Source organism: Amia ocellicauda, chromosome 13 (genome assembly GCF_036373705.1).
Source record: "Amia ocellicauda isolate fAmiCal2 chromosome 13, fAmiCal2.hap1, whole genome shotgun sequence".
NCBI lineage: Eukaryota > Metazoa > Chordata > Actinopteri > Amiiformes > Amiidae > Amia > Amia ocellicauda.
The window spans coordinates 28,104,724-28,129,326 of record NC_089862.1 but is presented as its reverse complement, the minus strand read 5'-3'; the positions used below and the strand labels follow the sequence as shown (position 1 = coordinate 28,129,326).

The window sequence follows — 24,603 nt, the reverse complement described above, 5'->3', positions numbered from 1 at the left end:
GCCTGGGGTGCCCAACTCCACCGAACCAGTTTCCCTGGCCTTTCAGTAGGTACTCAGGGGCACTGTACCCTTTGTGCCCCATATTCCACCTGTCTGGCACCAGGTGAAGAGCTGAGCCTCTCTGCTCACCTCACCCATAACTTATATAGAGAAAGGCCAACATGAAAAATATGTAGAGACAGAGACATGAAAGGGATGGAGCTATGGGGCTATTGAAAGCTCTGTGTCCCTGCTTTCTAACGAGCTATGAACCACCAACTTGCAGTGTAAAATGAATGAATTAAGCAGGTTTAAATACAGTTGTGGGGGCAGTGAAGAGTTAAAATTTGAGCCAGTCTGAGTCCAGACAATAGTTCTCAACTCTAATCTAAGTCCAGTGCAATGTGTAGTACATTTTGAAGACCACACAAGATAATACAACTGCTGATGGGCAAAATAGTATCAGTTTTTTTTTCCCACTGATCTTTAGACATTGATGATTTAAAGAAATGAACAAAAGCTGCAGAATTGTGACTACTGTAATAAACAACCCCCTTAATTATAATAGCTTGGACCTTTGAACTGGTAACTTGGAAAAATGGAGTAATCCATATTCCCTTAGTGAGTCTTTGACCCTGCTTTATATGGATTTCCCCCAGCCTGGTTTCATAGAGGAAAGAGTTAAGATGCAATGTGATTATCCCAGTCTTGTGATCCAGCGTCCTGTCATGAAAGAACTCTCTTCATATACAGTGAACAGGCCTATTTCAACAAGTCGCTTGCAGTAGAACGGCAATAGTTGATTTTTAACAAAGAAACCTCCTGTGGACCTTCATTAAACCTGGTGAGTTAAATAAAAAAATACTACCGGTATCTAGTAAGACAAGCTACTCCATTTAAAAAATGCCTTCTGCATCATAGCTTCAGAGGGTTATATGCTTTAGTATGTGTGGGATACTCTTCCACTTCATTAAGATATCATGTCAAACTGCATATCATGTGTTGTGTTTCATCTTACATTGGCAGTTCATTATAACTTTAAAACTTGGATAACTTCAGGATTTTACACTATTAACATAATATTAGTGAATACAAGAAGTATTTGCCTTACTGTATGTTTTCTGTATTTATTTTGCTCTAATTTAATTGTCCAGAATGTGTTTCATATTTTTAAAAATGTAATATTGAGGTTTGTATTTCTATCTATCACAATATACTTTAAAATAAGTTTTAAAGAACAGTGTCACAATATGAAATTACATTTATATTGATTGAACAACAAAATATCCAATTAAACATTTAACCATTAAGATCAAACATTAAGATAGAATTGTTTTACAGATTTTTTTGTTTAAAGGCTGGTCTCATGTGAAGCACATATTGAGTAGATTAATTAGTTAGAGACATCAGTTGTATTTTCAGCACTGCTTCTGTTTTGACCTGAATTATTTCCTCAAATATTCATCATCTGCTGCTGCTGTGTGTAGAAAATGCTGGTGATTTATGTACGTTTGCACATGCGTGATCTTTGCTCTGTTGTCCTCACCGGCCAAGACTCCTACATGTTGGGGTTACGGCATCTCTCCTTCGCTTACCAGAACCTGGTGGAGATCCCCTACAGCACCATTTTCCAACACCGGGAAGTCCTGGAGGTGCTGGACCTCAGCTTCAACCTGTTGGAAGAGTATCCTTTATAAAATCGGTTTTATCTTCTGTTTGTACCTTTGAGCCAATTATGTGTGAAATATTAATGTGTGTGGACGAGGAAAACAGCCCCACAGGATGAAGAATTCAACTCAGAACCAGCAAGACGCAGGTCAATTCAGTGCCATCACATCACTAGGTTGCTCTGCTTTGTGTGGGACTTTGTGTGCCACACTATCAAGTAAAGCAACGATCCATGGATGCAGTAGTTTTAAATGTATGTTTTAAATTTGTATCTGTATGAATTGTTAGTTTACTTTAACTCAGACAATAACGGAGTCCAGCTCTTCTGGGGGAACTGGAGAAGCTCACCACCCTGATTCTAGACTGCAACAACTACACCTCTCACGTGAAGTTTCCATACATGCCCAGTGTCACAACGGTCTGGATCAACAAGAACAAAATCAAAAACCTACCAATTTTTGTGGAAGAGATCAGAAGGAAATTCCCAAACGTGAAGTAAATGAAATAGAATTTCAAATTTCACATTTGGCATGTAGTTGTTTTATTTCTTTGAAAGGACTCTTTACGAGCTGCTTTGAAATCCCCTGAATTTCCCAAGACACCTGAAGTAATTTCCTGTAGCCTGAAGATTTTTTTAAATTGTCACACATCAGTCACACAGAATTGAAGGACATGATCGTGAGAGTTAATATTGTCATTCGGGTGCATCAGCCCAGCAGCATTAGGCATAATAATTTTAAGAATGCAGGGGGGAAAAAAACATATGGCACGCTGCTAAACTATGGTAATATGTCAGATTATTGCTGTTGATGTAGAACCATTAATCCTGAACCTTCAGTTCAGTTTTTTTGTTCTGCATTTTATCTCACAATGTGTCAAGAGATCTGTATTACAGAGGCATAAAATATATGGTTAAAATAGGTCTAGTCTAGGTTTTATATTTTTCTAAGTAATCTGGAAATATTGAATTATAGAATGTGCAAATACACAAAATACAGCATTAATAACTTTATTAATAACATGAATGAATAATTTCCAGACCTCATAAGGTGTCAGGACACTGTCATCAAACTTTTGACCATCCAAGAAAAACAGAAAATTGGGCAGAATAGGAACAGACAAAGAAGTCTGTGTTATAAATGCGAAATGACAGCAATATGTTTCTTCTTTTAGATTTCTCAGCATGATGAATAATGAGGCAGCACCAAGCTATTTTAATGGAGGGACTTTGACTCAGTATCTAGATTACAGGTAAGAGTTGAAATAAACTGAAATGTGCATTTTTGTGTTTCACTGTTTGTTGTACTCATGCAAAGAAGCAAGAAAAGTTAGTTGGATTAATAAATTACAAGGCATATAAGCCATTCCCTCAATTGCTGTTAAAGTACATTCCTGCAGGCTCAGTAATTCTCACTGACAGCTTTTCACTATTAACTGTATTGGAAATTAATATCACCCAGAAGTTGCACCACTGAAATCAATACTCACCATCCATAACCAGAAATACTTTGACACCGCTTCAATTAAAATGATTGCCTTTTTTGCATACTTGCACACAGCAGCAATAATCATATATCAATCTGAAAACAGGAAATGTACGTTTTGTGTATTTGCCCCATTTTACAGAATCAGTTGACCAAGGCCTGGCACCTTGGACTTCTGCTAACGTGTTGCCTTGACCAAATCTCTCACAGGCAGTATGTTATCAGCCAGATCCCAGGACTGGAGGTTCTGGATGACAAGGAGATCCTAGAGGAGGAGCGCATCGAGGCCAGAAAGACCTACAAAATCCAGAAGAGAAAGGATACACTCAAAAAGAAAAAGGAATTAAATAAGTAACCCCAGACAACCTCTATGTTTTTAAGTGTTTTTTCTTCTTACCTTGCATGTATAAAAATAGGTATTATAAACAAATGTATAACTTCCAACAAAACAGAAAAGGGTCTGAGTAAGCTTATTACTCATCCAATATAAAGTTAAACTAAGTAACAGAGGCTCAGGTAGGAAGAATATCTTAAGATACCATGGCTATTTAGGTCTGTCCTTAGGTCTGTCCTGTCTTAATTAAATAAGCTAAAGCCCCACCTCATTTATTATGAAAATTATGATCATATCTTATGTGTAAGTGGCTTCTGACTGCAGGTAACAGAAATGAGTGATCATGTGCTATGAGGTTAATATTTATTTTAAGCTTAGGGAGCACAGCATTATTCCAATATTTAACAATATTATATTGTTAAAATAAAGCACCTACATGAAAAAACACAATTAATACATGCTCGAATTATAGGCAGTGGAAGATGATTGTGTAAAAACATTATATAAATAAAGACGTTATAAATTAAACAAGAAGGCACAGACATTTTTCCACAATTTTCAGCTTGTTGTCTACAACCGTAACAGCAGGGGGCAGAAATGCATTGGAAACACAACAGCTTGGAGCTAAATTGGCAGTGCTTTGTCTCTTGTGAAAACAACATTGCCCATACAATGTGTACTAAGGGATTTTTTTATCAGGAATCAGGAATATTCTACACTAAGGCACAGTCTGATCTGCAGGAGACCTCGGACTGTAGCGTGATTAACATGCCATGTACACAGGTCTGACCATTATGCTTGTGCTCAGCTGGGCAGGTTTGATTGGGCCGAATGTTATGAAATGCACACTCCCTAGAAACAGCAGATTCGAGGAAACACAACTGGCAGAAGAGACCACAATTATGATGTAGGAGAGCTTCTGATATATTATGTTTCCAAGGTAGTTTTTTTATTTTATGAATTGTATTAATTACTTTGATTATTTAATTGGAGCAGGACCTAGATTAAATAAAAAATTCAATTCATCTGCCAGCAACAACTGTTTATGTTTTTATTTAAGCTAGGCGCACGTTACCAGTGAGGAATGGTCTGAGAGTTGCAGAATAACAGAACCACTCCACCTTTTTCTGTACAATGACACTTTTCAACTGAACACTTTCTTAACACACGTAGGCAACTCTTTCTTTTGAAATACTTGTACAGCCCATCTCAAGTTCATCATTTATCTGCATTCAAGCTAGTATCTGTAAGGACAGGACATTTTAAAAACATACATGTATTTGTTCATGTTCCGAGCAGAATGTTCCACTTTAAAACAAGTCACTACAAAATGCTAAACTGTTCTGCTCAACATTTCAGAGTGTAAATACTAAGAAAAGTGATAGTGTTATGAAAGGAAATAAAATACTGTGAACTAGAGTAACAAAAATATATTCAATAAACTACCTTCATATAAAATATTATTTAATTAAAAAAAACATATGCTAGGAGTATGTTCTGCATGAATAATTCAACTGTGTAAAATATACTTAGTAGGTTCTGAAGTTAATATTCATTGTTAATTAATAAGCCAGACAGTTTGCTGAATGTGTGTTTCTGCTGCACATTGCAAATAACAGACATTTTTGTGCATAATGGGAGTAATATATATGGCTTAAGATATTATATTCAAATTAACATCAATTTAAAGCTCAAGAGTGTTGGAATTTGAAAACCACTTGCAGGTGGAAAGCAGGTCAGTATGAGAAAATAAATACAAATTAAACTTTTAATTGACTCCAATATAAAGCCTGTAATGTACTTAGGGCAGCTATTGTATAATTAAAATACAACAAATCCAGACAAAGCCACAGAAACTGGAGTATAGTCTACATATAAATTCACTAGCACTGACCTTTGGCAGAGTTACACTATCAGCTGATTACAAGACTGAACTTAACTTAATGTCAATAGGCTTAGTGTTAGCTGAATCTTTACACTATTATGTAGAGTAGAGGTGAAGTTTAATCCTAACTAGGATTGTTGCAGCTGTGTGATTTTCATTATAAAATCAAGGTTTTTGTATTGCTTGGAAAATAACATTTTGTTTGTTTTGGAAAGGTTCTGGATTGATTCCATTAAACCAGATATAAATTAAATAAATGCATACATTGAAATGCATAATTATTTATCATATATGTGTGTATTCATACACACACACATACATATATAATTTATTTATTTTTGTTCATCTATGTTTACAGTAGGGACTTTATCTGTAGACCAGATTGTCCAAACGTTCTTCCAGTCTAATCTTAACCTTGCCTATGGTACATCTTCTCTGTTCCAAGGACCTGAAAGATTGTACTAGCAGGGTAACGGTAACTCCTTTACTTTTTCCACCTAAATATATAAATGTGAATATTGAAGGTTTAAAGCTGTTCTATATTTTATGTTTTATATTTTACTAGATAGCCCGACTCTACAATTTTATTTGATGAATACACAAAGTATATATGATTACAAAACAGAATTGTATGGTTAGCTAATTTGGACCAATGTTCAGCAAGAGTTATGGTGACCCAATTAAACCCAGTTCAGTGGTGCTGTGTATGTATGTGTGCATGTATGTAGGTATGTATGTATGCATTCATGTATGTACTGTGAATTGTTTGTAATTCCTATTTTTATTAGGATTCCTTCAACTGAGTTCAAATTTCCAATTCAGAATGGCTGAAATTATGGGTAATTTCACAAATACGTATTTTAAAGTCATTGTTCATTCATGTGACGTTTGCATGTAGTGTATGTGCTTTTATTGCATGTAATGTGGAATACAGGTTTATAGCTACTGTCCCTTTAAATGCCGGTCACACTTCCAGTATTGCTACGTAGATGAGAGCGCACAATTTAGCAGGCTTTTCCAGAAGAAAGTAGCTATTACTTGCTAACTGGTAAGTGCTGTGAATTGCACCGACGTCGTGCGTTAACCATTACATAATGATTTAATAATAATGTAATGTAGGTTTAGTGTATTTTTTCAAATGCATGTAATCGTGAGCGCTGTGCCCTTTGCTTTGAGGAAACAAACCTGCTACTGCTAGCCCATTCTCAAGCTGTGATCACAGCAGTGCTAGGCCACAACACTGGGAACTATATATGTTTTTATTCATATTTTGCATGTTTCAGACGATAAAGCCAGCATTTAATGTAATGTATTTGTTTGTATGTGTTATTAGTATTTATTATTACGTGTTTTTAATTCTTTACTACCACTGTGTGAACCCTTTAGTTTTACAGCGCTGTCAGAAATGAAGGGGCAGTTTTTTCAGTGATTACAATGTAACTCAGGACAGTTCAATAATAGATACAAAATAGCCAGTGTGTTACACGGTACAGCACCTGCTTTTACAAGAATTATATACGTCTGTAATCATTACAACACAGTTAACTTGACGATTGTTGTTGGTGACGTGCATATTTAATATATGCTTTAATGAATCCAGTAATTATTATTAGCTCACTACAAATAATGAATAAAACCCTGTGACACTGAGGGAGGGGGGTGGGTTATGCAATACTTGTAAGCCAAGCCTTTTGTCATTCATTTGCAAACCGGTGGTGTCGTTTCTTTGTTTCTGTGCTGCAAGAAAAGTACTCGTGAAGACACCAACCAAGGCATGAGCTGTTAGCTTTAGAAATGTCAAGACAATAAGTGTCCATTTATGAAGTTCTTGTCAAATTGTTAACCTGTGCAATTGTCGATTTTGAAATCTCTCTATGCTGTTGTGAAGTAGTTGTCGTTCCTTAGGAACACTTGACAGATCAATAGGCTTAATGTTGCTCAATGTTGGGATTTTATTGAAAGGTGCTCTTTGGCTTAGACTCAGGGAATTGTGCCGAGTTTCTTTGCTGATTGAGAAAGACCTGCATTATCACAAAAGTCAGCTGTGACTGGATACTGGCAAGAAACGCCTTATTTAAACTTAATGTACTATAGTAACTCAATTATCTCTAGCAGTGTAATTCATCCAGTTACCGCAATTGTTAATCATTTGTTTGGTTCTGTAGAAGAGTGAAGGAGATTGGCTTTACCACTACATATATCTAATAAGTGTTCAAGTAAATGCAGTTTCTATACATGTTCTGCCTCATTGAATGATTCACTAGGGGGCATATAGTTGGAGCCCACAGAATATCATGAATATCCAGACCAATCTCTGCAGGTGAATCCACACTGATCAGAGTATTACACGTCACTCCCTCCCTAACACTACAACTAGCACACTGACACTACAGTTGGTTTCTAAAGAGGTGGCATTGTACTGTTTTACATAATATAAAGTAGTGTAATAAAAAAAAAAAAAAAACCTTTATTCTGCATTTACACTGCAAGGGTGGACCTAAAGTGGTTTTGTACTATGCCCCATGTTTTGATAACTGTTTCCAATTATCACGTGCATTGATCTTTTTTAGTTGATTTGTTCACTATATTATCATTCGGGTCATGGTGACATATACTTTTCTTTTGTAGGTGTTGGGTTTTGATTTTAAGTGCTGTGTCTACAGAACAGTTCACTTGAATCGGACCCTGCTTTGCCTTGGTATTAGTTACAAACTGTGAATTTAGATTATGGTGAGCTACTTTGTCACAGTACAGACACCTGATTGCTTGAAGTATTGGAATACTGTATCTATTGAAACCACAAGGATGACACCACTGTTGTCCACATGCATATTTTCTTGGAATTAACGTCACCCCTGATTTTGTACTTAGTTATTATTAATATTAATAATAATAGTAAGTATTATTGCTTAGCAGATGCCCTTGTTCAGGGTGACTTACAAAATATAAGAGAAATTAGGTGGAAAACCATCTTTCATAGGAATGTGGTTAAAGGTACTGTTGTTGTCAGGAGAGGAAAATCCATTATATTATCTTGTGAGACAAATGTAGATTTGCCCTAGACCTAAGCAAAGTGGGAATTTCACATTGTAAGGATTATTTAGAAAATCACTGTTCTCACTAGATGATTGTGCTGGAATCTGTGGAATTCAGAAAGTCTTTGAACATGAGCTCAAACATTTCCATTGTTCCTGCACTGCTAATTGACAAACTGTGTGAGAGAAAAAACATTGGAATGTGATACTTGGGGAGGAATTATGTCTGTTCATTTTTACGAAACAAGTTAACACAACTGCTGTGTACATAAAACACTTGTATGTAATTGTACGTATAATTGCACTTATGTTGTAAGTCGCTCTGGATAAGGGCGTCTGCCAAGAAATATTATTATTATTATTATTATTATTATTATTATTATTATTATTATTATTATTATTAATTGTTATACAAAATACTAGGAATTGCACATTTCTTTTAGCACTGCTCAACTCGAGACTGTAAGGGTGCAATCCTACAGGTTTTATATTTATCTAAAAGTTTCTTAAGATTATGAAAAAGTTCTTAATTGGTGCATTTAAAATAACCCAGATCTGACATTATTTTCTTTCATGCTGTCTTAAAATAAACTCTTCTGTGAAAAAGGCTGGGATAAGAGAGCAACAGTCCTGTTATTTTCCCTCAGTTACTGTTACTATCTCTGATCATGTGGCCCGCTGTGTGTCACGTACCAGGCTGGGATTTTGGCTCTGCGTCAAGGGTTTCGAGTTAAATAGGGGCAGAAAAGAAGCCATGTGTTTCATTAACACAGAGACGTCTCTCATAGCCTCTAGCTTGCCTGGATGTTTACAATCACAGCAGCACCACTGCATGAAAGAAAATAAACTGAGGAGGGGGGAACTGAGCACGTAGAGTACCTTTTGTCTGGAGAAAACCAGTGAACTTGGCACCTCATAGCTGCTGCTTTTCTGATGCTCCCCTGTTGAACAGTCTATTCTGAAGGCTTTTGTTTTTGTGAGGGGTAAGTTTTATGGCTGAACGGTGCAATCCAGTTAAGTTTTAGCATTCAACAGGATGCTGTACGAACTGTAGGCATTTGCCATTGCTGGCATTGTCTCTTGAGTGAGCACTGAAATCTAGCCGAAGACAAGGCATGATGAAGAAATGTGATGAAACATTGCTTGGCTTAGTTACCAATTGCATTAGCCCCTTTTTGCAAGATAATCAAAGGCTTTTAATGCTAATGTAACTGAAGGAACTGGAAATTGCTCACGTTTTAAGCACTTAACATGTTTATCAGTTTATGTAATGGGGCCATCAGCCTGTTAGGGTGATGTCATTCCTTTGCGTCCTAAGGTCTTATATCCCCTTGTCTGGGGCCTGAGCTTTTGATGTCATTTTTGTTGCTTGTCTGGGCTGAGCAGCTCAGGATTTGAGCTCAAGTTTGAATTATTCCTGATTGAATGCTTTGAATCTGGTCTCTGACATAGAGTACAATAACATCTGAAAACAGAAAATACTTTTCCTTATACAAATAAATCCATTAATGTTCATGAATATTCAGTTTGATTTATTTGTATTTGTTTTATTTTTAATCAAAATCCATAATAACCATTAAGTGTCCTCCATATCATCAAAGGGTACGACAACATTTTGTGCAAGTACGGGGTGCCACAGACACACGTCTTGTGGTCTTTGAAGGAGCAGGAGAATGTATACACAGTATCATGCTGGGATAAACTCCATTCACTGGGCTGAATGACAGGGGATGACTATTTGTATTGTGCTTATTTTGTAAGTCGCCCTGGATAAGGGCGTCTGCCAAGAAATACAAATATTATTATTATTATTATTATTATTATTATTATTATTATTAATAATATTGAGCTGTTTTTTTTTTTTCCTTTCAAAATTCTCCTCAGGTGATTAAAAGACACCATCAGTTGTACAACCATGAGGAACCCATACGCACACATTGTAGAACCTCTGGACCCAAAAGAGCCAGCCAAAAAGATCTACAACTTGTGCAAGTTGGGGGATCCCAGATACGGTAGGGATTTCTGGTTTCCTAATATTCTGGAAGAAGTGTTCATGCCTGTTGTTTCCTGCCTTTTAATGTTGTGCTCCTCACACAAGTGCAAGTGTTTTTACTGATTTGCAGCTGTTGTTTGTCTACTTACATTATTGGCCAGTATTACACAGGACTCCTGAAACAACCTTTTTTAAGCCTGACTGCAGCTGCTATTTCTCAAATGGTTTAATTGCAGACCCTAAAGCTACAGGTTTTATATTCAAAATGACAGTTATTCATTATTAGACTGAGGAGCTACATTACCCCAATGAACACAATTAAATTTAATCCAGAAACCTTGATTTGAATAATTAGCCTCATTAATGCAACAGTAGGAATGACTTGAATTACTGGACATGGTAACAACCTTCTTTCAGACAGACTAATATTTATGAATATGCTGAACTGCCCTTCCTAATTAATTAATAACAATATTGTACTTTTGTACTTTTAATATTATTCATCTTAAACCTTTCATTCTCATTCCAGAGGGGGTATATGCCTCCCTAGCAGAACCCTGTTTTGTAATTATACTTGAAATCAGCTGTAAATACTGGAATAAGCTTCACGATCGCACACAAAGCAGATGCCCGTGTTCCTGCAGGACAGTGTTCACAGGAGGGGGGACATTTCTGATTGGGTTTCTTTTTCCTTACAGCCCGCCTTCCGTTCTCCATCCGGGTGCTGCTAGAAGCTGCGGTCCGCAACTGCGATGAGTTTCTGGTGAAGAAGGACGATGTGGAGAGCATTCTCAACTGGAAGGAGACACAGACACAGAGTGTTGAAGTGCCTTTCAAACCTGCAAGAGTCATTCTGCAGGACTTCACGTGAGTTTGGGAATGGTCTCTTGCTGATGTTGTTCGGTGGAGTGTACATATCAAACACGTGTTCACTGGTGATGTTAATGAATAGAATGAAAAAATGCATTTAATTAAAGATTTGGCAATAATACAAGTTTTAGTATTGCATTTCCATTTCTAGAAAACTATTCTGAATCAAAGCAAAAATTGTCAGTGTTCAATGAATGCTGGTCATATTAAATGTAAAATAGAAATTGTGGATGTACAGAAATTAAAGTTAGTCTAAAATGTTTGTGCAACACTTTCAGTTTAAAAGTACTGCAATATCTGATGCATAGCTGCACAGAAATGAGTTAACACTTCCGTGGGGTATTGAGTTCGTCCTTGCTCCAATGTATTCCTCACATTTTTACTGCTGGTCTTGCCTGTCAGTGGAGTGCCTGCTGTGGTGGACTTTGCTGCCATGAGGGATGCTGTAAAGAAGCTTGGGGGAGACCCGGAGAAGATAAATCCAGTGTGTCCGGCTGACCTGGTGATTGACCACTCCATCCAGGTGGACTTTAACAGAAAGTAAGTTCTCCATTTTTTTTTCCTCTCTCTCTCTCCTTTAAAAATAGTTTGTTTTTCCATCTTTTGAAAATGTTAAATCCAGACTGCTCTCTTGGTGGCCATCCAAACACCAGTGAGGAGAAGTACAGACGGAACACCGCCCTCAGACTTTGTTGATGCTTGCAATGTTCCAAATCGGTATAAAGTTTAAGGTTAGACATTGTTCTGATTTCAATACAAAAGCATGGTTGTGAGCAACAGCAAAGCATTGCACTGCCTTACACCAGATGTGAGAACAAAGATCATTCAAAGGTGTTATGCATGGATCTGCAGCCAGAACCATATCATTTCGTTAGAACCTTCTCTGTTCTCTTGATACAAACCTCTTGCTGAAAGGCACAACAAAGGTCAGTTAGTTAAACATTTTTTCACATTGTTTAACAGCGTGACCTTAACGTTTTGTTCAACAAAGTTACTGTTGGCCATTTAGTTTATGATTGGGTTTATGATAACTGACCGAAAAGTAACATCCTAGCAATTGTGTTCTCATACTTTCTTGTATACCTTATTCCTAAAATGTCACAAATTGATAGGTGGCCTTAGAGTTGGGTGTCATCTTAAAGTTTAAAGTTGTCATGTTACACATAGCTTATTGCTCCAAGGATTTCATTTAAGATGTTCTTTGAAGTTAAATTTGCATGGCTGTTTGATCCATGATGCCGTGACTCCTTTGTGTAAAGAATTTCCCTAATCGGTTTAATTTCTGTGTGTGTTCTCTGGTCTTGGGTCCTGGGTTGAGTTTAGAGTGATCAAGGATATAGATTGCTCTGTAACTTTGCAGCAGTTGCCTGACTGTCTTTCAATGTTAGAAAGGACCACATATCAGTTATCTGCTGTTGTGGCTGACCGCAGATGGACTTGCCTTAGATGTGGATGAACATGTTCAGTCTCTTGGAAACTCTCCAGAAGCCTCTGGAATCACTCCCTGGCAGGCCACAAGTTCACACGCAGCAGCGACTGCACACATTGCAGAACTGGACAAACCTCCTGAAATGCTGAATATCCATTTGCCGTGAGAGTTTATCTTCACAACGATTCCTCTTTTTGAGTTAGCACTCATGTTCTTAAAGTGACATCCTCTTGTACTCCTCACTTCAGAACATTATGTACTACTTAAAGGTCCCGTAGATTCAATCTTTGTTTTGTCAAAGTTGTTGTGTGGTGCATCTAATTTTTACATGCTTGCAAATGACATATGTCTGCACTGAAGTTAAAGGTTGAATATAAACTGATCAATATTTTTTAAACATATTGTTATACCTTTGCTTAATTGTCAGAATGATTTTAATATATTTATTTTCGCAGGGCAATTTTAAATCATTTATAAATGAAAATGTACGTCTTTCATTTGATAACATCAAAACTTCCTGGTACATCCTGTGATATTTTGTGATTTTCAGGAAGAGCAAGTTTTGATAGCCTGCAAAATTACCGGCACCTGTTTGTATTTTTGCACATTAATAAATAAAAATCATCCTGTCAAACTATATCCAGTCATTTGGAGATTTTGACAAGTAAGCAAAGGTATTTAATACGATATATTGAAAGGTTTATACGACGACCTACAAAAGAAATGCCTACCACTGACTTGCATCATCTGGAATAAATAAACAACTAAACTGTCTTGGCTGATGAAACTATGTGCAAGTTGCATGGTTCCATTGTGCAGTTCAGTTCACTTGAAAACCTCATGTATTCATCCTTGAGTGCTGCCATTATAGGATGTTGTCCCCAGAGCTCAGTCTCGTAAAAGCACTTTTAATGTGTGTGCTTGCATGGCTGTAAGTACATTCGTTACATCTAAATGTCTTTTATTTATGATTATTTTGTTTTACTAAATATTTCTCAAAAACATTCTTCTTGGAGAAAGTGAACAATATAATGTCTGTTTTAGTTTTCCGTCTGCACCCTTTGTCCGTTGTTCCATATGGATGGAACTACAGCCTTTCAGAAGACTAAGATTCTCATACTATAGATTCAATACTATACTTTATAGGGAAACATTGGTCTGTCTCTCTGTCTCTCTTGATGTCAGGAATAACTTTTTCTTTATGTTCAGTTTCCCTCATTATATAAAGTCCCTCCCATAGCTCGATTCGATTGTTTCTCAAATTATTCCTTGGGACCAAAGACCTTTCATTTATATGCAGTGCTGTGTAATTTCTTCTCTTTCTGCTCCTGGAGATAACACTCCCTTTCATGTTTTCCCCACTAGAATTTAAGAAGTGCTCTCTGCTGGGAAGCACAAGGACAGGAACTGAGGGGCATCGATTATCTATGAGCGCTGACGAACAGAGCAAGGATAATTTATTTAAGTGACAAAGAAGGCCTTCAACTGTGACATCTACAAAGATATACATTAATCAGAGAGACTCATGGTGCATGTTACAATCCTACTAATCAGCTTTCCTGCTGTTTCCTTTGAAGATGTGAACTTCACTTTGGCAGAAAGTTCTGAAGGCCTTTATTTTGCGAGGTTATGACTATTTTTTGTTGTTGTTGGTTTGTTTTAGAAATCAGATCTTACTTAGTAAAGAGACCAAGACATCAGGAACTGAGAGAGAAGGCATTCTGGCAACTTCAATGTGTGTTAAGCTGAATGCTGTGTATGCTGGGCATCGGATTATCGCAAAACAAATATGCATTCACTGAGACTCCTGCTCATCTTATCATATTACCTGGCAATGGATACAAAGCAAAATAATGTAAAGTATTATTCTAAAGGCTTACAATATCATGAGTTCCTTCTCTGTTTCACAATGACTTTTTGGAGGGCCTTGCTAAGACTATAGCACCATTGTCTCTCAGGAAGTGGGGTAGGGCAGGGAGAAAATTGTTGGCTGCGAATATAGCTGAGGAAGGTGCTGCAGCAGACTTTGCCTGCAGTCATGTTATAACTGTTGACCAGCTTAATCGTCGTTAAGCAACTTCCACAAAATTCATTCAGATCTCCGAACTTTATACCATGCTGTTATCTCACTGTTGCTTTGAATGGCACTGAAAAGTAATGCAGCAGTTCAGATAATGGATAAGGGCGTCTGCCAAGAAATAAATAATAATAATAATAATAATAGTAATGCACACTCTTACGGCTTTGAATCGCTTAATACTGTTTCATAGCCACCATCGTTAAGAATTCATCACTTCAGTGAAACGCTTCCCCACACAAAAATATGTATCACCATCATGAACAGTAACTGCATGCCAGATTTAGGAAAGCTCTGTGTTGGGTGACGTACTATAAAAAAACTAAAAACAAATTGTCGTTTTGCTGTAACGCTTTGAGTCTGCAGTCTTCAATTTATTTTTCAGATCGCCGCAGGATAGGTGTAATTAAATCCAAGATTGTGCTGACCATCTCATAATAAAGTTATTAAAGGTTCATGCAGCTGCTTATGTTTTTGCCAGCAACAGGTGAAAATCAGCCCTTATGGGTATTTTCAAGTTAGTAAGAATACCTGTATTCTCTTTGCAGGCCTGACAGTCTACAAAAGAACCAGGATCTGGAGTTTGAAAGGAACAAAGAGAGATTTGAGTTCCTAAAGGTAGGTAGGGTTGTGTGTGTATATTGCATTTTTTTTTTTAATCTGTGTAGAGTGAAGTATACTGTTGCCACAAGACAAAAGATGTGTTGCGATCTATCCATCTAAAAAATGATTCTCTAATCATGTGATCAGTGAGTTTGGTTCACGAGGTGGGGAGGCTGTTTATGTATTTTTGTATTGTTGAAGTTCTTCATTGGGAAGATGTGGAAAGAAAATGCACTGTGTTTTCTGTTGCTTCCCAGTGGGGCTCAAAGGCTTTCCACAACATGAGGATAATCCCCCCAGGCTCTGGAATAGTTCACCAGGTCAATCTGGAGTACCTGGCCAGAGTGGTGTTTGACCAGGATGGCTTCTATTACCCAGACAGCCTGGTTGGCACTGATTCCCACACCACCATGATCGACGGACTAGGCGTGCTCGGCTGGGGTAGGCCACCAGCGTGTCAACTGCACCATGAATGTGAACTGTGTGTGCCAGTGTTCATTCAATACTGCTACCAGCAGGAAAATTGTACTGTAGCAAACACACGATTTAGACTGATTTAATGATCTGGATTCAACAGGGAGCTACTCTGCTTGATCAGCTTATCTCATTTTTTTATATATTTTCAATTAAAATGCCAGGAGATGCTCTGGTAAGGCAAGTAAAACCGTGAAATGTCACAATTATTTTTAATGCTGGAAAGCCTTTCCTTTTCTCTCCAGGTGTTGGTGGAATTGAAGCTGAAGCTGTGATGCTGGGTCAGCCCATTAGTATGGTCCTTCCAGAAGTAATTGGCTACAAGCTGCTGGGGAGCCCAGGTCCTTTAGTGACATCGACAGACATCGTCTTAACAGTCACCAAGGTATGTAAGAAAACAAACGGCTGGAGAATTCGAACGTCATCGGTCAGTTAACAACCTTTGATTTGTGTCTTTGTACACTTTGTGCACTATTTTGTCCCCCACCACTTCCTTTTCCTTTCTTTCTCCTACTTCTTCCTATGAAAAATTGACTGGTCATCAGAAGATGAGAGACCTAACAATGAGCATGATCTCAAATACTCCTTTTAAAGAACATAATCTGAAGTCTTTCCCTTTTTTATTATTATTTATCATCATTGTTGTTGTCAGGGATCGGAAATGTTACCTGGCCACCCAAGTAACACCAGAGCTCTGATTTTCTGTCCTCTCTGCCCACAGCACCTAAGGCAGGTTGGCGTGGTGGGAAAGTTTGTGGAGTTCTTTGGCCCCGGTGTGGCCCAGCTCTCTATCGCTGACCGGGCCACCATTGCCAACATGTGTCCAGAGTACGGAGCCACAGCCGCTTTCTTCCCTGTCGATCACATCAGCGTCAAATACCTGGAGCAAACGGGTGACCACAAATTCCCTGTGCTTCCATTCCCGGCCTGATGCAATCTTCTGTATTTTTTATTTTTTTTATTTGCTTTTATACTTGCCATTTTTGAATGCCTATGCCTTATTTATAGCCCTTGAAAATCCTTGTAATAGGCTAGGATAGATGGAGGCAGCTCTCCCACATGCTCCAAAAACATGCACATCAAGTCATCCATATAAGAAAACAAAAAGAAGCATCTGGGGAATTGCAGACTGCAATAGTTCTGAAATCAACTGTTTGCCTTTATAAAAAATAAATATATGGTGGTGTTCAAAACGAATTGCATAGATATTGCAGGCTCCAGCAGCTGAATTGCATCATATTGATCTCTAGCAAGACTGGAGTTTACTTCACTATTATTTCATGTTGCTAGAGATGTCCTTACTTTAGAATGGGTGAACTGCCTGGAGGGGGCAACTTTTCAGAGAAACTTTCAATCTTATATAAAGAGCTTTTAGTGACCTCTGTTGGTTGAAACAGGGAGTGTAACAATAACTATTTAATTTAATTTTCTAATTTCTGATAATCGACACTCCACTGTTGCACTTGCACTCTGCTTTGTAATGCTTCCTTTCTCTTTAGGGAGAGATGAAGATAAACTGAATTACATCACCCAGTACCTCAAAGCAGTAGGGATGTTCAGGGACTTCAACGACTCGTCCCAGGATCCAGACTTTACAGAGGTAACGGAAATCAGCGTTGCCTTTTCTACCCTGTGGAAGCATTCTATCTCTCTGCCTTTACTTAGTTTACATATGGAGGCCATTTATTGAAGATCGTTTGTAACTGCGGAGCAAAGATGAGCGTGGAGAAGCTTTTCAGGAGCAAAGATGGGCTCCAATTTTGAGAGCCACGTTGGCTGACACACCTCCTGTCAGTGTCCTCTGTGGCTGTGAGGCACTTTGCTGTTTCTTCTGTGCAGGTAGTGGAGCTCGACCTCAGCACTGTGGTTTCCTGTTGTAGCGGCCCCAAACGGCCCCAGGACAAGGTAGCGGTGACAGATATGAAGAAAGACTTTGAAAGCTGCTTAGGAGCCAAGGTAAGGCATCTTCTCTTGATCAGGTTTAGTGCTGTAGTTCTTAGTGTGTAGAATAAAGAGGAAATGTTGTTCAATGGGGAAGATCTTTTGTAACATCTCTTTATCACCCTAGCACTCTAAATTGAGTTATGGAATGTGCAGATATCACAATTTCAGTATTGTGACATCTATGTACCCGTTTTTCAGAATTGCAGAAGTGAGTGCAAGACTGGACATTGTAGACACCCACTTATATCCTGTCTAAGTCATGTCCTTTTAGCCCACACTGAACTCTTTTGGCTCAGACCTATTTCTGCTTCATATTATCTTCCTCCAACACTTTGTCTAACTTTAAACTTTTAAGTCTAGAACTTGTGCTGCTGTAGAGAGAGCCTATAGGTGCATTTGAGATCAAAAGATCCTGAAATCGACAACTGATTGTATTTTCAGCAAGGATTTAAAGGCTTCCAGGTGGCGCCCAAACATCAGACTGTTTCAGCCTCTTTCGAGTACAACGGCAAAGAGTACAAGCTGTCACACGGGTCCGTGGTAATTGCAGCCATCACCAGCTGCACCAACACCAGCAACCCCTCCGTGATGCTGGGTGCAGGTACCACCCCGGCCACCTCCGCTGCCTCTCCCAAAACATCGGAACGAACCTATATTTTATATATAAGGAGGTTCATTTTTAACATCTAAAATAAATGTATATATTACAGACTACAAATATAAGGGGGCAATGCTGGTATATGAGCAATATTAGCCTCATTCATCAATTACGATATTAATACATTTTTGTTCCATAAAGGCTATTTACATTTGAAATACTTATTTTTCTTTCCCGTCCTTTGAAAAATCAATGCTTATTAGATTTTAAGTCTACACACTTTTGTCTAGACCTCTTAAAAAACAAATCAATAAACCAAATGCAATGTCTAGTTTCAATCTGACATAGAGTTGCTGCCCCAAAATATTGAACCAGTTATATCAAGGCCATCAGTTACTGCATTTCTAATCCTATCAATCTAGCCATATAGAATGCCAGAAATGACAAAATGTGTCAGGTGTATGTTCCCACACTTTTGAGATTAGATTTTTATTAGAGCTGTCAGTTTTGGTCCTCTGTTTTAAATGCGTAGTTCCCAGGTTCCATAATGATCCCCAAGATAGTCTTCCTTGTATCATCAGTCACCTCTTTAATGTCATTCTGTTGCATTTTTTTTCCAGGGCTGTTGGCCAAGAGAGCTGTTCAACAGGGGCTCAGTATGAAGCCGTACATAAAGACAAGCCTGTCTCCTGGCAGCGGCGTTGTCACCTACTACTTGAAGGAGAGTGGAGTGATGGATTACCTCTCTCAGCTCGGGTAATGACACAGAATTCAAATGAATGCTCAGCCTGCAGGAAATTATGCAGAAGCAGCGGGACACCTGTCCTCAGGGCTGCGTTCAAAGGTTCCCTTCCTAGTCATACGTTCATGGGTAGATCTCAACCTTTGAAGTTTTATCAGACGTACCACAAATGTAGCTTAAATAAAGCCATGATGTTATGTCAATTCCATCGGCAGTTCTTTAGCATGGTCACTAGATGGTGCACTTATGTTGGCAATTTACTGGTACCTCAAGATGTGATATTTGTAAGCTGCAGGAATTTCTGTTTTTCATTCCTTAGAAACTTACTTAATTGAACTAATCATTGGCTCAGTTATTAAAGATCCCCGTTTTATTTCCTTTTTAGAAAACAAAAACAAAAAAAAACTAGTATGCTTGCTATGGTTTTGCCAACTTAGCTCACGGTCAATTGAACTTTGTTTATTGTACATCCAAAAGATGTACTCTTCAGGTCCATGTTTATTCATTGATATGTTGTGGAAATTCACATCTTGGTATACAAAGTGGACCTAGGAGTTGAGTGGCCCCATTCCTAAAGTGTATTATTAATAAAAGGTTTGAAATGTAACATCTCCTGGGTTTTGTAGCTTTCACCCGAGTTTAACCCCCACACTTTGTTGTCTTGCTAATTATATCAGTGGAATCAGGCTTAAATACTACAGATTTGTGGCTATACATTCTTAGGTGGTTAATCTAGTTCTACACCAGTAGTTTTATCCTCCCCACAGATTTGAAGTTGTGGGCTATGGCTGCATGACCTGCATCGGGAACAGCGGCCCTCTTCCAGAGCCAGTAGTGGAGGCCATCACTCAGGTATGTAGGGTTCAGAATGGATGTTTTAACATTTAAGTACACCACAGTGCAGACCTGCTCACTTGAGCTGTGGAAAGAGAAGTAAATAATTCCCCATTGCTCTGGCTGCTGGCCCAATGCACTACTTTCAATGTTGTTGTCGGCGTAACTAGACCAGCGCTTGGTATTCATTGGCTATTTATATAACTGTCTTATGGGGTGGAGTGTTGTACCATTAGTTTTCCATTGAAAATCTTTGTCTATTTTTGTGTCTATTTTTACATATATCCTTCCTCGTCTTGTACCTTAAAGATCACTTCATATACATTATGAATTAAGTTGATAATGAAGATGTGTGTTTAATTCAGATAAGAAAATAACAATGGTCTAATGGTGTAGGTAGTCTGTGAGTCTTTACTGTTTGAACAGTGTTTTGGCATTGTTGCTGAGATTGTGTGTGGTATTGTCTTCAGAATGATCTCGTGGCTGTGGGAATCTTGTCTGGCAACAGGAACTTTGAAGGCCGTGTGCATCCCAACACCCGCGCCAACTACCTGGCCTCGCCGCTATTGGTCATTGCCTATGCCATCGCGGGCACCGTGTGCATCGACTTTGAGACCGAGCCTCTGGGTGTGCTGCCGTGCTTTTACATCACAATCTTTATCGTGCTTCTGGAATGTTTTTTTATTTTATATTCATTTGCTTTCAAAAAATATATAAATATAAATAAGAAATATAGAAGTGTAATTGCCCTCCTTCTGTCTGTCTAGGCATCAACCCTCAAGGAAAAAAGATCTTTTTGAGGGACATCTGGCCATCCAGGCATGAGATCCAGGAGGTGGAGCGAGAACATGTAATTCCTGTCATGTTCAAAGAGGTCTATGAGAAAATTGAGGTAAAGTGCTTTTCAAGCTCATGTCCTGAAGCCCTGGAACTGTTGGTAACTCCTTTTTGCTCTGGAGAAATATAATTTAAAATTTTAATGACTCAAAGCACATAACTGTACTCTCTCTGTAGAAAGTGAACGAGCGATGGAATGAGTTAAACTCTCCCTCAGACAAGCTTTACACCTGGAATCCCAAATCGACCTACATCAAATCTCCACCTTTCTTTGACAATCTGGTAAGCTTCCATTTTATCTTCTAGAAATGCAGTGTATTTCATAACAAACAACTTTGTTTTAACTATAGCTTAATGAAAATGTAACATTGGCAAAACACTGTACTGAATACACAGACTGATGCAACCAATCTTTACCACCTGGCATCTTAGCCTTTTGGACTGAGCAAAATATAAATTCCTTATAGTACAATGTTTGTAGAGTGTACAGTACAATAAATTGAGTAGTACAGTACCACCATGGTAAACCTTTTATTTTTTCAGCTACAAGTGAATTTTGAAAAGAAAAGCTAATTTGAGAGAAATTCTGATTTATTTATTCAGATGTATGTCTTCTCGTGAGCACCATTCCCAGGTCTCCTGCAACTCAGAAGTGGAAAACAAACAGCCTTGTCATTATTTGCCTGGCCAGCATTATTTTCTTGTATTGGATGTCCTCACTTGCCCAATGCTCTCCAGATTACAAAAACTTCAAAAATGTCTCTATTTTTCAGACTATAGACCTTCAACCCCCAAAATCAATAACTGATGCATATGTGCTGCTGAACCTCGGAGACTCAGTGACGACAGACCATATCTCCCCCGCTGGGAATATCGCACGCAACAGCCCCGCAGCTCGCTATCTGACAGGCAGGGGGTGAGAGATGCATTTACGCCACTACTAACCTGAACACATCATTATACATGCATAATAATTGAGACGTTTCTTTTGTGAATGATACATTAATGTTTGGTTCTCTACACCAGGTATTATTTCATTTTTTCAGACAGGAATTGGTACAATTTATATAAACCTAATATTATTGTTCTGATATTGATTAAAACAAAATAGTGTAATTGCATTTAAGATTTTAATTAAAAACCGAAACCAAGAAAACATTTGGAAGAAAAGAGAGAAGAAATGCATACAAGACATAGTTCTGTTAGTATGATGTTTTCTGGCTTAAATATGATCGGTCAGGCAGGTTTAAGTAGTGGGAATGCCTCTCGCCCCTAGTTTAAATTCATGACCTGGTAGAATTTGAGGTGGTTAGTTTTGTGGACAGACTAGATTGTGATTAATCTGTGGGTAATCATTTGCTTTTCCTGTCTGGGCAGATTGACTCCTCGAGAGTTCAACTCTTACGGATCTCGCCGTGGAAATGATGCTGTCATGGCAAGGGGCACCTTTGCAAATATCCGCCTCTTCAACAAGTTCCTGAATAAACAGGCTCCTCAGACACTACACATACCTTCTGAAGAAACGGTACGGAGAACTCCTTAAATTAAATGGAGAGTCATAAATGAACCGCTTTAAACATTTTTCTCTTTGATTTATAGCACAACATCAGTAACCAACAACAAATATGCTTAGTAGACATCTTTTCATCTTTTTTTGCAGTCTAATCACATCTCTTGGTATTGTTTTAGCTTCTTTATTTCCATATGTTGTAGTTCAGCAAGGAAATGAAGTCCAGTGTATCATTTTATTTATTTATTTTTGTCTGCTGTGGCAGTTGGACGTCTTCGATGCTGCTGAGCGATACCACCAGGCCGGCCTTCCCCTCCTCATCCTGGCAGGGAAGGAGTACGGCTCTGGCAGTTCCCGAGACTGGGCCGCCAAGGGACCTTTTCTTCTGGTACGGTTCTCTCAGGAAGATTTATTCACACAAAGATTTGGACCTGCAGTGTACAGTACATTAAACACGCGTGCAAAACCATTCAAACTCAATCTCGAAAGATGACCAAAGAGAAGAAAAACCTGTTTGAATAATGGGCTTAGTTAGTAGATGATACTGTAATGTATTGTTTCCTGCAGGGCATCAAAGCGGTGCTGGCTGAGAGCTATGAGCGGATTCACCGCAGTAATCTGGTGGGCATGGGCGTCATCCCCCTGGAGTATCTCCCAGGAGACACGGCGGAGTCCCTGGGCCTCACAGGGAGAGAGCGCTACACCGTAGTCATTCCTGAGAAGCTTACACCCAGGATGATTGTTGACATCAAGGTAAGGCCCGCATTCTCAAAACCATATTGAGAGGTAGGATTATGAATGCAAGATACACTATACACCCATCTCTCATAGTCCGTTCTGGAGAGGTACTTAAGTTTTACAGACTCGAGGTTGAATTTTGTAAGATGATGTAGCAAAGCCTTCTGTAACTATTGTTCAAGTAACCAAAGTATAAGTTCAAGCTTAACCGGTGCCCTCTTGGTCTCGTCAGCTGGACACAGGGAAGACTGTGAAGGCCCGCATGAGGTTTGACACTGATGTGGAGCTCACATACTTTCTCAACGGGGGAATCCTCAACTACATGATCCGCAAAATGCTGGAGAAGTAGAGACGGAGCTTTCAGGTGGAATTAAAATACCCAGTCGGAACTAACAGCCTTATTCCAGGAGACCGCACACATAAGAGCATCAGAAAAGCATATTCTCTGTTTATTCTGTCTATTTTTCCTACTTCTTTCTTCTAGGGCACAGAAAATGTTTAAACTGAAGGGAATTTGTCATCTTCTTTTCAATACAATATAGACATATTATGGTTATTTTGTCAGTTTGTTGGCTTTATACCCTACCTCACTAGAGTTTACCACAAAACAAAATTCTTAGGTCAAACAAAGTCCTCTGTCCTGCTGCACTTTTTCTTTTGTTGGGGATCAATCCTACCTTGTCCATCAGTGATATCTTTCTTGTGTGGGTGAAAATGTTACAGTTGCATTTGGCCTGCCTTTTAACTCCCTTTTTAAGATGGATAAGAAAGAAATTATGCATCTGTCAACTATAAAAGCAGGTGGCAATACACACCTGCGTTTACATCAGCTCTGAGATCCTCTATGCTAGGATTTAATATGCTCAAGATGAATTTATGAAATACTGGTAATCATATTTTGTGCCACCTGGAGATGCCAGCAAAATGTGACTTTTTTTTTCATCCTCTTATGGTATGATGTGCTGCTTTTCTTCAATTAATCATGTTAATCATATTACTGATAAACTGTAGATTGATGGTATGTTTCTAACCTGAAGCCAGATTAAATGTATTTTTTGAATCATTTCTTCCCCCTTTTTTGTATTATTTCCTAAACCTTTGTCAGAAGAGTTGTTTCTGTACTACTCCTACCCACAGGTTATATTTAACAGGTGACAGGATCCCGTAACACGACTTTGATGGGGGGAGGCTAGTCCAGAATGACACTACACCAGCACATGTGTTCTGCTGAAAGGATATTCTGTTCTTGAAAATTAGTTTATGCTTTAACTAAAATGATTTAAATGTAAAATGTATATTCTGTTCTTATGTAGATTGCATAAATTTAAAAGACATGGAATTTGGGACTGGAGTATTTTAGTCAATTATGACGAGACAACACAGATGCATCTTAATTTGAACTTTTCCAGAATATTGGAATAATAAAATAATGTAAACGTGATTTTTTTTTTAATTTATTTTTCCTTTGAGATGTATTTTTAAAGGAATTCCAAACAGCATGTTTTCTTTCAAGCCCATTTCATTCTGAAAACTTGCTGAAATCTCTTGAATGCCTTAATTCTTTGTCTT

At 38.2% G+C, this 24,603-nt stretch overlaps 2 protein-coding genes across 5 annotated transcripts; both read left to right on the top strand.

The window, feature by feature from the left end:
* Positions 1 to 538: 538 nt before the first annotated feature.
* On the top strand, positions 539 to 3,587 carry LOC136766698 (leucine-rich melanocyte differentiation-associated protein). The gene is made up of 5 exons (XM_066720417.1): positions 539 to 823; positions 1,534 to 1,663; positions 1,963 to 2,142; positions 2,821 to 2,898; positions 3,342 to 3,587. The coding sequence occupies exons 2-5, from the start codon at positions 1,542 to 1,544 to the stop codon at positions 3,484 to 3,486; spliced, it is 525 nt and encodes a 174-aa protein (XP_066576514.1). The 5' UTR covers positions 539 to 823; positions 1,534 to 1,541; the 3' UTR covers positions 3,487 to 3,587.
* Positions 3,588 to 5,803: 2,216 nt separating this feature from the next.
* Positions 5,804 to 24,097, top strand: aco1 (aconitase 1, soluble). Of its 4 annotated transcripts, none has more exons than XM_066720414.1 (21): positions 5,804 to 5,819; positions 10,270 to 10,397; positions 11,077 to 11,245; positions 11,651 to 11,788; positions 15,303 to 15,372; positions 15,615 to 15,798; positions 16,077 to 16,216; positions 16,553 to 16,724; positions 17,331 to 17,431; positions 17,671 to 17,787; positions 18,217 to 18,376; positions 18,994 to 19,129; positions 19,883 to 19,967; positions 20,420 to 20,576; positions 20,717 to 20,841; positions 20,964 to 21,068; positions 21,560 to 21,702; positions 22,164 to 22,311; positions 22,562 to 22,684; positions 22,864 to 23,049; positions 23,267 to 24,097. In XM_066720414.1, the coding sequence occupies exons 2-21, from the start codon at positions 10,301 to 10,303 to the stop codon at positions 23,381 to 23,383; spliced, it is 2,673 nt and encodes an 890-aa protein (XP_066576511.1). In that variant the 5' UTR covers positions 5,804 to 5,819; positions 10,270 to 10,300; the 3' UTR covers positions 23,384 to 24,097. The 4 variants fall into 4 exon arrangements, with proteins under 4 accessions (XP_066576511.1, XP_066576509.1, XP_066576510.1 ...); XM_066720412.1 differs by lacking the exon at positions 5,804 to 5,819 and adding an exon at positions 6,275 to 6,398; XM_066720413.1 differs by lacking the exon at positions 5,804 to 5,819 and adding an exon at positions 9,174 to 9,368.
* Positions 24,098 to 24,603: the final 506 nt, after the last annotated feature.